Source organism: Podarcis gaigeae, assembly GCF_964106915.1.
Source record: "Podarcis gaigeae genome assembly, chromosome: 4".
NCBI classification, from domain to species: Eukaryota; Metazoa; Chordata; class Lepidosauria; order Squamata; family Lacertidae; genus Podarcis; species Podarcis gaigeae.
The window spans coordinates 98,660,093-98,673,845 of record NC_139677.1 but is presented as its reverse complement, the minus strand read 5'-3'; the positions used below and the strand labels follow the sequence as shown (position 1 = coordinate 98,673,845).

At 48.9% G+C, this 13,753-nt stretch overlaps 1 protein-coding gene across 2 annotated transcripts in view; it reads left to right on the top strand.

Moving 5' to 3' along the window:
- Positions 1–12,917, top strand: part of TSKU (tsukushi, small leucine rich proteoglycan) — a 32,074-nt gene extending 19,157 nt beyond the window's left edge. For both annotated transcript variants that reach the window (XM_083737173.1, XM_083737174.1), the window contains exon 2: positions 11,737–12,917. In XM_083737173.1, the coding sequence (XP_083593299.1) occupies positions 11,746–12,798 (1,053 nt within the window). In that variant the 5' untranslated portion in view covers positions 11,737–11,745 and the 3' untranslated portion in view covers positions 12,799–12,917. The remainder of the gene's footprint in view (positions 1–11,736) is intronic.
- Positions 12,918–13,753: the final 836 nt, after the last annotated feature.

The window sequence follows — 13,753 nt, the reverse complement described above, 5'->3', positions numbered from 1 at the left end:
TGTCCCATTGTGCCAGAAGCGGTTTAGTCCTGCTGGCCACATGACCCTGTAAGCTGTCTGTAGACAAATGCCGGCTCCCTCGGCCTGAAAGCGAGATGAGCGCCACAATCCCAGAGTCGCCTTTGACTGGACTTAACCGTCCAGTGGTCCTTTACCTTTTCCTCGCACTTTGAAGAGTCTGGGAACTGTAGTTTGTTAAGGGTGGCAGGAGTTGTTAGAAGACTTCCTGTCCTCCTCAGAGTTCCCTGGGAAGAGGAATTGATTGTCAAACCGCAAAATCCTAAACTGAATGGAGCAATGGTCTGACTCGGTATAAGGCTGCAGCTCAGGTGGCAGAGTACAGGCAACACTCCTGAAGGAGCATCTCCACCCCCATCGTTCTGCCTGGACACTGAGGTCCAGCTCCGAGGGCCTTCTGGCGGTTCCCACACTGCAAGAAGCCAAGTTACAGGGAACCAGACGGAGGGCCTTCTCGGTAGTGGCGCCCGCCCTGTGGAACGCCCTCCCACCAGATGTCAAAGAGAAAAACAACTACCAGACTTTTAGAAGACATCTGAAGGCAGCCCTGTTTAGGGAAGCTTTTAATGTTTAATAGATTATTGCATTTTAATATTCTGTTGAAAGCCGCCCAGAGTAGCTGGGGAAGCCCAGCCAGATGTGCGGGGTATAAATAAATTATTATTATTACTATTATTATTATCATCATCATTATTATTATTAATTTACCTGGGCATTACGTTCCAAGGAGTTTAAGCAAAATTGTGTATATTGAAAAAGCCCACAAACAGGACAGCTGCTCCCTCCAAACCTTCTTAGTCACACTCCCAACTCTCCACAAGCCACAAGGGCGCCTTTTTTAAATAAGTGAGGTTTATTTTTTATTTTTTTATTCATTTCGTTTTGATTCCACTTTATATTTTAAAGAAAAAAGAATCTCTTTTTAAAAAATATTTTTATTAGGAATTTCAACAAAACATTTATCAAAAAGCATATCATCCTTAATTCCCCCCATTTCCCCCCTCCCCATAAAGTAACCCCCCCCTCTCCCCCCCTTCAGCTTCTCTCTCTGGTTTATCAACAAATGTTATTCCCTGCATGTTACAAAGTTGTATAGATCCTTAATTTGTCTGACTAGCTGTTGTCAATAAAAAGTTTGTGGTGGTTTATTCAAAACCTGCCAAGGAGTCCAGTTCACTTTGTTGTGTCTTTAAGTACTTTGTAAAGGGTTCCCATTCATCTTTGAAGTCACAGTTATCCTTGTCCCGTAGTTTGTGTGTCAGTTTTGCCAATTCTGCGTAGTCCATCTCTTGCCATAGTTCTTTAGTCGGGATTTCCTCATTCTTCCATCCTTGTGCTATTAGGACTCTTGCCGCCGTTGTCGCATACATGAAGATATTTTTCACTTTCCTTGGCAGGTCTTTCCCCACAATCCCTAACAGAATCTCTTAAGTGTTTTGCAAAACATTAAAACAGAAAAGGACGGGGCAGGGGGAATAGAAATGCAATGAATAAGCTGTACCTCCTTCAGAAAGCTGGAGGGGCCAGGCAAATGGAGATGTCCGTTGCCTACCTGGCCCCCAGAGGTCTCCATGTGGTCACAGTTTGAACCCGTGCCAGTAGCAAAACATGCCTAGCTAATTTCTACCACTATGCAAGGGCTCCTGGGATTGAACTCACAAAGACTCGCAGGATCTCTAGATAATAATAATAATATAATAATAATAATTTATTATTTATACCCCACCCATCTGGCTGAGTTTCCCCAGCCACTCTGGGCGGCTCCCAATCAAGTATTAAAAACAATACAGTGTTAAATATTAAAAACTTCCCTGAAGTGGGCTGCCTTCAGATGTCTTTTAAAAATAGGATAGCTACTTATTTCCTTCACATCTGAAGGGAGGGTGTTCTACAGGGTGGGCGCCACTACCGAGAAGGCCCTCCGTCTGGTTCCCTGTAACCTCACTTCTCTCAATGAGGGAACCGCCAGAAGGCCCTCGGAGCTGGACCTCAGTGTCCAGGCTGAATGATGGAGGTGGAGATGCTCCTTCAGGTATACTGGGCCGAGGCTGTTTAGGGCTTTAAAGGTCAGCACCAGCACTTTGAATTGTGCTCGGAAACATACTGGGAGCAAATGCAGATCTCTCAGAACCGGTGTTATGTGGTCCCGACGGCCACTCCCAGTCACCAGTCTAGCTGCCGCATTCTGGATTAATTGCAGTTTCCGGGTCACCTTCAAAGGTAGCCCCACATAGAGCGCATGGCAGTAGTCCAAGCGGGAGATAACTAGAGCATGTACCACTCTGGAGAGACAGTCCGCGGGCAGATAGGGTCTCAGCCTGCGTACCAGATGGAGCTGGTAGACAGCTGCCATGGACACAGAATTAACCTGCACCTCCATGGACAGCTGTGAGTCCAAAATGATTCCCAGGCATTGGTGTTTTTGTGCTATTTTTGCCATTTTTGCTGCGATGCATGCAAAAACCGGGCAAGGTTTTCCCGTGGAGACTTGAGTCAAACCAAAAGCCCCACTTGCCTGGTGGGATATCGAGAGTCAGTGTGGTGTAGTGGTTAGAGTGTTGGACTAGGAGCTTGGGAAACCAGGGTTTGAATCCACACTCGGCCGTGAAGTTCACTGCGTGCGTGACCCTGGACCAATCACTTTATCTCTTAGCCTAACCTACTTCACAGGGTTGTTGTGAGGATAAAATGGGGAGAACTGTGTGGGAAAGGTGGGATAGAAATGCAGTTAATAAGAATACTAATAATATTGTTTGAGCCTAAGAGCCTACTCTCTCTTTTAAGGTTCTTGTAAAAATATTTCGGCTCCTAACAAACCTGAATTTCAGCTCCCAGCAGACCTGAATTTCAGCTCCTAGCAAACTGAAGTCTCAAACAGTGGGTGGTCTTTTTTTGTTCTTTACCTCCTGTTTATAAGACGAAACCTGTCATGAAGAGGTGCCTTGCCTGTAGGTTTAATCCCTTTCCGCTGTCTTCAGGACATTTTCACCCTGCTGCGACCTAAGTGCTTTCTCTAGACCTGCAAGTGTGTGAGACAGAAGCTGGGTTGTGTGTGTGTGTGTCTCACCCCACCTTTTCCTGCCACTGAGTTGCTCTTGATATGCTCAGAGCCAAAACTTGCAATCTGCTTTTTTTATTTTATTTGGGGAGTTTAAATAAAAGGCACTGTGTGCTGTGATAGGAATTTTGAGGTCTTAGATATATGGTAATGTTCATAAGCATACCAATCAAGCACGTACATAGATCAGCACAGGAAGACCAACCTGGAACCATTTTGATTCCCAAACTGTCCCAAACTGACCAAATGTTTTCTCTGCAAGGTCAAAGTGGGAAATCTCCCCATTGTCTCTTTCCTCACAAATCCTGTCTTAAGGACACATTTAAGATATGAATAGGGTGTGAGCCTGTGACCTGGCCCAGGAACTAAGTATTTATCTTTACAAAGGACTGGCCGGGCTACCCAGGAAATCCAATCAAGTAACCTGCCAGAGAGGAGAAAAACAACATTCAAATTTCTGTTTTAAGACCGCCTTTTGTAGGTGTGATGTATCTGAGGGGTGGTCTTAGGTTACACCCCTTCTGTGGTGTATGTATGATGTTTCTGGGGCTGGTCTTGATCTACAGGGTGGCAATTTCAAAAGTCTTTATAAGGCCTTGCACACCATTTTTTGGTGTCCCTTCTCTCCTGCGTGTGAGGGGAGACCCTGTTGCAACAGATCAATAAAGATCAAGCTTACTAGCTGCTTTGCTTTTCAGTATTCTCTGGTTGGCCTCTGTTATTCTCTCCTATCAATAGGGAACCTATGTAAGGACTCTATATGGTCTCTTGGATACCCCATAAGGGAAAAGGGCAGATTTTTGTTTACAACAGTTTGATGGGGCGAGGTTCAGGTAGGAAAATGATTTTTTGGGTGGGTGAGAAGGCCAATCAGACACAAGCACAGGCAATGCCTGTGACCCGTTCTGGGTCACAGCTGGATGGAAGAGGGAATGTTTTTGTGTCTTCCACAGTGGGGGAAAAAGATGAAAACCATGTGCTAGCTCAGTGTTTCCCAACCTTTTTTGGGCAAAGGCACACTTGTTTCATGAAAAAAATCTCGAGGCACACCACCATTAGAAAATGTTTAAAAAATTAACTCTGTGCCTATATTGACTATATGCCGCTTGGGGGGCAGCCTGTTGCCCGAAGCACAGGGAGCCCTACGGAGGGCTCCCCGTGCTTCCGGCGAGTGTCTGCAACCCTGCGCGCCCGGCAGGAGCTCCTGCCAGGCGCGCAAGGCTTGGGGCGGCAGCTTGTTGCCCGAAGCACAGGGAGCCCTACGGAGGGCTGTCCGTGTTCGGGCGAGTGTCTGCAAGTCTTGCGCGCCCGGCAGGAGCTCCTGCCAGGCGCGCAAGGCTTGGGGCGGCAGCCTGTTGCCCGAAGCACAGGGAGCCCTACGGAGGGCTCCCCGTGCTTCGGGCGAGTGTCTGCAACCCTGCGCGCCCGGCAGGAGCTCCTGCCAGGCGGCAAGGCTTGGGGCGGCAGCCTGTTGCCCGAAGCACAGGGAGCCCTACGGAGGGCTCCCCGTGCTTCGGGCGAGTGTCTGCAAGCCTTGCGCGCCCGGCAGGAGCTCCTGCCAGGCGCGCAAGGCTTGGGGCGGCAGCCTGTTGCCCGAAGCACAGGGAGCCCTACGGAGGGCTCAGTGTCTGCAAGCCTTGCGCGCCCGGCAGGAGCTCCTGCCAGGCGCGCAAGGCTTGGGGCGGCAGCCTGTTGCCCGAAGCACAGGGAGCCCTACGGAGGGCTACCCGTGCTTCGGGCGAGTGTCTGCAAGTCTTGCGCGCCCGGCAGGAGCTCCTGCCAGGCGCGCAAGGCTTGGGGCGGCAGCCTATTGCCCGAAGCACAGGGAGCCCTACGGAGGGCTCCCCGTGCTTCGGGCGAGTGTCTGCAAGCCTTGCGCGCCGGGCAGGAGCTCCTGCCAGGCTCGCAAGGCTTGGGGCGGCAGCCTATTGCCCGAAGCACAGGGAGCCCTACGGAGGGCTCCCCGTGCTTCGGGCGAGTGTCTGCAAGCCTTGCGCGCCGGGCAGGAGCTCCTGCCAGGCGCGCAAGGCTTGGGGCGGCAGCCTGTTGCCCGAAGCACAGGGAGCCCTACGGAGGGCTCCCTGTGCTTCGGGCGAGTGTCTGCAACCCTGCGCGCCCGGCAGGAGCTCCCGCTGGGCGCGCGAGGCTTGGGGCGGCAGCCTGTTGCCCGAAGCACGCGGAGCCCTCCGGAGGGTGCCCCGTGCTTCGGGCGAGTGTCTGCAAGCCTTGCGCACCCGGCAGGAGCTCCCGTCGGGCGCGCGAGGCTTGGGGCGGCAGCCTGTTGCTCTAAGCACATGGAGCCCGCCTCCCTCCCACGGCACACCAGGCAAAGTCTCGCGGCACACTAGTGTGCCGCGGAACACCGGTTGGGAAACACTGTGCTAGCTTTTGCAAGATATGTTCAAAAGCCCCTTTATAAATGATTTTTCGGTCGTTGGAGCCGGAACCAAGAGGGCTTGCTTGCCAACACGGTGCCCTCCAAAAGGTTATATAAATCTGGAGGTGGAGGAAATAAATTGGAGGCACTGAGGTCCAGCGCCGAGGGCCTTCTGGCTGTTCCCTCGCTGCGAGAAGCCAAGTTACAGGGAACCAGGCGAAGGCCTTCTCGGTGGTGGCGCCTGCCCTGTGGAACGCCCTCCCGCCAGACGTCAAAAAGAAAAATAACTACAGTGGTACTTCGGGTTAAGAACTTAATTCATTCTGGAGGTCCGTTCTTAACCTGAAACTGTTTTTAACCTGAGGCACCACTTTAGCTAATGGGGCCTCCCGCTGCTGCCGTGCAATTTCTGTTCTCAGCCTGAAGCAAAGTTCTTAACCCGAGGTACTATTTCCGGGTTAGCGGAGTCTGTAACCTGAAGCGTCTGTAACCTGAAGCATCTGTAACCCCAGGTACCACTGCACCAGGCTTTTAGAAAACATCTGAAGGCAGCCCTCTTTAGGGAAGCTTTTAATGTTGAATAGATTATTGTATTTTAATACAGTGGTACCTCGGGTTACAGATGCTTCAGGTTACAGACCCTGCTAACCCAGAAATAGTACCTCGGGTTAAGAACTTTGCTTCAGGAAGAGAACAGAAATTGTCAGCCCCATTAGCTAAAGTGGTACCTCAGGTTAAGAACAGTTTCAGGTTAAGAATGGACCTCCGGAACGAATTAAGTTCTTAACCCGAGGTACCACTGTATTCTGTTCAAAGCTGCCCAGAGTGGCTAGGGAAACCCAGCCAGATGGGCGGGGTATAAATAATAAATTATTATTAGTAGTATTATCTGAAGAGATATCCTGGCCCTTGGTGGGGCAGGGGGAGTTTGGGATGACAGGTGGGGGCGACAGGTCTCTTTCCTCTTTATTTTTTAAAAAAAACAACACACAAAATATGTCATGTTCTAGTTGATTGACTGTGAGCTGCTCTGGGAACCTTTTGAAAAAATGTGTTTATTCTTTAAATTCTTTTAAAAATTTATTCTTTAAATTTCCCCTGAACACTCCCCCCAAAAAATACATTAAGACGACTTACCTTTCCATACATTCACCATGACTTCTGCAACATGTTCTTTTCAGTGATTCAGAAGTTAGTTTAAACCTTCAGGACTCGTCCTGGGGGTGGGGTTTTGTTTTGTGTGGAGAATTTGCCTGAGATTTCCTTGTTTTTCCTCTTCCCTCCCTAACCCTTTCCCCTTGTGTGTTGTGCGTTTCAGATTGCAAGCCTGCAGGCAGGGGCCGTCTGGTCTGAATTGATTCTACTCGAGCAGCTCTGGGGGCCTTTTTGGCTGAAGAGCTGGGTAGAAACTCTCTAAATAAGCGAAGTTTTGTAGCTGCAGGGACTCATTCTAGAGGATGCAGGGATGCTGCCCCTTTTGGGGGCTAAAAAGCAGGCATCTGGGGTTAATTAAGGGCTGAGCATGAAGCTTTTCTTCCTCTCTTGGCGGCTGAGTCTGTGTTTGCTTTTGGTCGGCTTATTTGTCTTCATAGCTTTCTATTTGTTTTCATGCAGGGATAAAATCACTCCGGTCTCTCCCCCCCCCCCCCGCCCCCGCCCCAAAAGAAGAGCAGGCAAACTCAGGATAACCGTAAATCGCCCTGAATAATGATCAGACAGTGAAGGAGCTCATTTAGGGCCCGTTTGCCTGGAAAGGGTCGGAAATCTATTCTGAACACAGGACTTCTTGATTTGTGGCTCAGATGCTGAGCTCAGGGGTGCCCGGCAGGTCAGGATGAGATTCACTGAGCTGAGCTTGGATCCTGACAAGACAGAAGTACTGTTTCTGGGGGAGAGCGGGCAGGCAGGTGTGGGGCACTCCCCAATCCTGAATGGGGTAACTGTGCCCCTGAACGACCGGGTGCAGAGCCTGGAGCTCATTTTGGACTCACAGCTGTCCATGGAGGTGCAGGTCAATTCTGTGTCCAGGGCAGCTGTCTACCAGTCTGGTACGCAGGATGAGACCCTACCTACCCGCAGACTGTCTCCCCAGAGTGGTGCATGCTCTAGTTATCTCCCGATTGGACTACTGCAATGCGCTCTATGTGGGGCTACCTTTGAAGGTGACACGGAAACTACAACTAATCCAGAATGCGGCAGCTAGACTGGTGACTGGGAGTGGCCACCGAGACCATATAACACCGGTCCCGAAAGACCTAAATTGGCTCCCAGTACGTTTCCAAGCACAATTTGAAGTGTTGGTGCTGACCTTGAAAGCCCTAAATGGCCTCGGTCCAGTATACCTGAAGGAGCGTCTCTACTCCCATCGTTCTGCCCGGACGCTGAGGTCCAGCTCCGAGGGCCTTCTGGCGGTTCCCTCATTGCAAGAAGCAAAGCTACAGGGAACCAGGCAGAGGGCCTTCTCGGTGGTGGCGCCTGCCCTGTGGAACGCTCTCCCATCAGATGCCAAGGAAATAAACAACTATCTGACTTTTAGAAGACATCTGAAGGCAGCCCTCTTTAGGGAAGCTTTTAATGTTTGATGCATTACTGTATTTTAACACAGTCATACCTCAGGTTGAAGTAGCTTCAGGATAAGCATTTTCGGTTTGCGCTCCACAGTGACCCAGAAGTAACAGAGCATGTTACTTCTGGGTTTTGCTGCTCGCGCAGACGCTCAAAATGACGTAATGTGCGAGCTGCGCGGATGCAGGTTGCGTTCTCTTCAGGATGCGAATGGGGTTCCGGATCCAGAGGTACCGCTGTATTTTGTTGGAAGCTGCCCAGAGTGGCTGGGGTATATATTATTATTATTATTATTATTATTATTATTATTATTATTATTATTATTATTATACTATATAGTACCTATGTAAGAGGCTCGTTTATAATTATATTTTGGGAATGTTCTTATGTTTCATTCTTTCTGCATGCCCCGTAATCATATTATAAAGTAGCTTTGATCTGTGTTAAATCAAGCCCTGCTAGGGGCTGCCTCTTTTTGATTTCCAGTGTATTTCTTATCAATAAGAAATTCAGTGCAGTGCGAACAAAGTGTGACCCGGGGGGGGGGGGGCGGAGATTGAGAACCACTGCCCAGGCATCTCACCGCTTTGAATGCTCACGGCTTCCCCCAAGGAATCCTGGGAACTTAGTTTCCAGAGTCGTTTGTTGTTGTTTAGTCGTTTAGTCATGTCGGACTCTTCGTGACCCCCTGGACCAGAGCACGCCAGGCACTCCTGTCTTCCACTGCCTCCCTCAGTTTGGTCAGGCTCATGCTGGTAGCTTTGAGAACACTGTCCAACCATCTCGTCCTCTGTCGTCCCCTTCTCCTTGTGCCCTCCATCTTTCCCCACATCAGGGTCTTTTCCAGGGAGTCTTCTCTTCTCATGAGGTGGCCAAAGTATTACATGCCTCAGTTTCAGGATCTGTCCTTCCAGTGAGCACTCAGGGCTGATTTCCTTCCGAATGGATAGGTTTGATCTTCTTGGGAGTCCATGGGACTCTCAAGAGTCTTCTCCAGCACCATAATTCAAAAGCATCCATTCTTCGCTTCCATACATCACTACTGGGAAAACCATAGTTTTAACTATATGGATCTTTGTTGGCAAGGTGATGTCTCTGCTTTTTAAGATGCTGTCTACTGAGAGTCATTAGGAGGCCCCTATACCCACTCACAGAGCTACAATTTCCAGAGTGGTTTACCAGTCAATCCTTCCTCTGGGATAGCTCAGTTGGTAGAACAGGAGATTGTGGGTTTGAGTGCTACGTTGGGCAAAGCCCGCATTGCAGGGGGTTGGACTAGATGACCCTTGGGGTCCATTCTGATTCTATGATTCTCCAGCCTCATCACTTATTCGCTTTTATGGATGAGCATGAAAGTTGGCGAGAAGGTAGGAGAACCAGCTTCTCGCTCCTTTCCTTGAGGTTTCAGCTTAAAACAGGTAAACGTCCGCCGCCGTCCGTCAGTCCCCCCCCCTTTTTTTTTAACATGACCTGTGTCGGAAAAACAAGAGCAGCAGCAAATCTGTGTGTAACTAGCTGTGGAGTCTTGACTTAAATGCAGGTGGACAGATTAATCAGTGCTTTGGGCTGGGGGAGAGAAACCCAACAACCCAGGAGTCTATTAAAACTTGACAAACAGCAGGTATGGTTTTTTTGGGGGGGGGTTGAGAAGGGGGATGCTTTAAAGGGCTGGCAAAGAGAGGCTATTAAAACAACATCACTCGAGGTTTGATTTATTTCCTACAGCTTTTTATTCACTGCTGGGCTGCTGTCTCTCTCTTTCCTGTTTAAAAATAGAAGGCCCTAATGATTGTTCCTTTCCTCCCGAGGCTGTAGAATTTATCTCTATTGTCTGCCGTCATTTTCAAATAGCTCTCTCTCTCCCCCCCCCCCTGCCTTCCCTCCATCTCTTTTATTCTTCTGCTAAACTTTTCCACCTCTGTAAATTCACACTGGGGTCCGACTGCTTCGGTTTTTGAGATCAATCAGGCCAGTTCCAAAGTTTATGGCTGTTAAGGGCACTTGCCAGGGATATAAACTGCCTTTCTTCACCTCTCCCGGAGAAAAGAACAGAGCGCCGCATAGCTATTAGGAAGTATTGACCCCGTTGGGTTCAATTTTTTGAAACGGGGAGTGCCATTTGTTTAAGAAAAAAGGGAGAGGAGCCTTATTTTATTTTATTGTCAAGCATGCAGAAATGGCATGTTTCAAAGTTCAATAGGCTTTAAAAATCCATCCGCTCTCATCAGGGAGCCCATGGGGGAAATGTGCCCATTATGGTCACCGCTTTCAGAGAAACAAAAACTTTGGCATGGAACCGTAGATTTGGAAGGGGTTCCGAGGGTCATCTAGTCCAACCCCCTACTGTTAAGTTGTGGGTGAACATATCAGACAACACAGCGATTCTTCAAACAGCTCTTCTTTATTCAGAGGACAGAACAGAACTGAACTGAAGGGTTCAGCCAGCCTGCTTATATAGAGCTCCAGTACAACGTTACTGTAACAACTTTCTAAAACTATCCAATCACTGAACGTCACTTTCAATCCCTTATTTGCATAACTATCTACAGTATCCCCCTGCTGGCCCAGGGTGAGAATTTCATAACACCTACAATGCAGGAATGTTTGGCCCACAACCCTGAGATTAAGAGTGAGTCTCGTGCTTTGCTGACTGAGCTATCCCAGCTGAATCACCTTGGTAAGAGCATGAGACTCTTAATTTCAGGGTTGTGGGGTGGAAAACCATGCCAAATGGCACTTATGCCAATTCTGAGATTTGTTTCAGAAACTTGGAGGAAGTTGAATCCAGATGGCAACTTGAGATGAACTCAGGAGAGAGGCACCCGACCAAACGATAGCAGAACCAGGGCAAAGATGCACCCAGCCCTATTTGCAAAGCTTGTTCAAATAAAGGAGTGTATCACGGAGCAAGCGCACATATTTTCTCAGTGCATGACACCAGCGCATAGGAGCGTGCTAGACTTTGGCAAGAAGGGCGCACGCCAAATTAATATTCCACCTTTCCCCCAGAACTGGGACTCACAGAAATTAAAACCAACCCCAATAAAATGCAGAAAGCTAAAAACGTATAAAAGATAATAGTTGAGAAAAAGTTTGATCAACAGAACTGGCACTACTATTGCGCCACATTATTCCCGTTCCGCATTTGTAGGAACTTGTTAACATTGGAGCTACCTGCCTATTGAGATCAATCACGTGCTTTTTTTTGGTGCCTACCAGAAACATTTTTTTTTTACAAGCCTACCCAAATAAATGCATAGGAAGTTGAAGGTAATATTAGTCGGTTTTAGTATTTTAACTTTTGTATGTTTTAAGTCGGGTTGTGAATTTTTCTCGTTTTTATTCTATCTTTGAGGGTGGTGGTTGTTTTCAATCAAGTGGTGTATAGATCTCATGAAATAAATAAAAAAAACTACTCAAACAATTGCAACAAAAAGCAGATTTTGCCAGAAAATGCAATCGGTGGGTGCCTGGGCATTCAGGTGAAAATTGAGGCAAGCAGCGGAGATGCAGGAGTCCGGACAAAGTCCGGAAACCAAATGGCATCTAGAAACCAGATCACTTAATTTGCAACCTCCAAATCAGGGTAATTTTGTAAGGACCACCCTTGCTTTCGAATATCCTTCTCGGAACTATCCATCCCACTAATTGCACCTTCTTCACGCTGCCACTATTTGGCGACTCTTCCTGATGTTCCGCTTGTGTTTCCTCTTTGCAGATTCCAGCAATGCCTTTCTTAATCTGGTTCAACCTGCTACTGCTCTCCCCGAACGTTGGCGCTTCGAAGACTTGCTTCCCAGGGTGCCACTGTGAAGTGGAGAGCTTCGGTCTCTTCGACAGCTTCAGCCTAACCAAGGTGGACTGCAGTGGGATCGGGGCCCATATCGTGCCTGTCCCCATTCCTCTGGACACGACCTACTTGGATTTATCGTCAAACAACCTGGACTCCATCAACGAGTCCATGTTGACCGGCCCCGGATATACCACTCTGGTTAGTTTGGACTTGAGCTACAATAAGATCTCCAGGATCTTTCCCACCACTTTCTCCAGACTCCGCTATCTGGAATCTTTGGATCTGAGTCACAACTCTTTGGTGGCCCTTCCAGACGAATGCTTCTCGGGGTCGCCTTTGGGGGATGTCGACCTCAGCAACAACTTCATCCTGGACATCACCACCAACATCTTTGCATCCAAAGGTCAAGGGAAGCCCATCAATGTGGACCTCTCAAACAACTTGATCAGCCTCGTTTCGAGACACCAGGGCAAAGCCATTCCCAACATCCAGAGCTTGAACCTGTCTGGAAACAGGTTGAAGAGGATCCCTGACCTTCAAGGAATCCCTCTCCGGTTCCTCAACCTTGACGGGAACCCAGTGGTGGCCATTGAGAAAGGGGCATTTCAGGGGCTGAAAGATTTGATCCACTTGTCTCTCAGTGGGATTCCCGACCTGGCGGAGATTTCGCCCTACGCCTTCCAAGACCTGCCAGCTCTCCAAGCGCTCGATTTGTCCAACAACCCCAACGTCAAATCCTTGAACGCGGAGGTTTTTTACAGCCTCAGCTTTTTGCAGGAGCTCAACCTGTCTGGCACAGGAGTGGCGAACTCCGTATCCAAAACAATGCTGAAATTTCTGCCTTCCATCAAAAGCATCACCCTCGGGAAGGATGTAAAGTGCATTAAGACGATCCGGGAAGGCCAGTACCACAGACAGACCAAGAAAGAGATTCTAAGTTGTCACGACAGCCATGGGTCAGTAGCAGCAGCGCCCTATGCTTTGTGACAAGGGTCAAGGAGATTGTGTGGATGCCTGGACTTCAATAAGCCTCAAATGTGCCTTCTGTAAAAACTGTTAATTTATATATTTTGTATAATTCAATACTTGATTACAATGATTGATTGAAGACACAGGTGGTTGTGCGTGAGTTAATTTGATTTCTTCTTCCAGCTCCCAAATTTCTCCCCTGGCAATATCCCTAACTAGGAACGATGGGAAAGACACACGTGCTCCAATGGTTGCCTAGATCTAGAGGTCTTAGAGGTCCACATGCTGAACATGAGTCAGCAGAGTGACACAGCAGCCCAAAAAGCTAATGGTATTCTAGGCTGCATCCAGAGAAGTCTAGTGTCCAGGTCAGGGGAAGTAATAACACTGCTCTATGCTACCTTAGGGACACGGGTGGTGCTGTGGGTTAAACTACAGAGCCTAGGACTTGCCGATCAGAAGGTCGGCAGTTTGAATCCCCACGATGGGGTGAGCTCCCGTTGCTCGGTCCCTGTTCCTGCCAACCTAGCAGTTCGAAAGCACGTCAAAGAGCAAGTAGATAAATAGGTACCACTCTGGCGGGAAGGTAAATGGTGTTTCCGTGCACTGCTCTGGTTTGCCAGAAGTGGCTTAGTCATGCTGGCCACATGACCTGGAAGCTGTACGCCGGCTCCCTCGGCCAGTAAAGCGAGATGAGCGCCGCAACCCCAGAGTTGTTCGCAACTGGACCTAACGGTTAGGGGTTCCTTTACCTTTTTAAGGAGTCTCAAAGCAGTTAACAACCTCCTTTCCCTTCCTCCCCCACACCAAACACTCTGTGAGGTGAGTGGGGCTGAGAGACTTCAGAGAAGTGTGACTGGCCCAAGGTCACCCAGCAGCTGCATGTGGAGGAGCAGGGAAGCGAACCCAGTTCACCAGATTACGAGTCCACCGCTCTTAACCACTACACCACACTGGCTCTGTAGATGCAGCA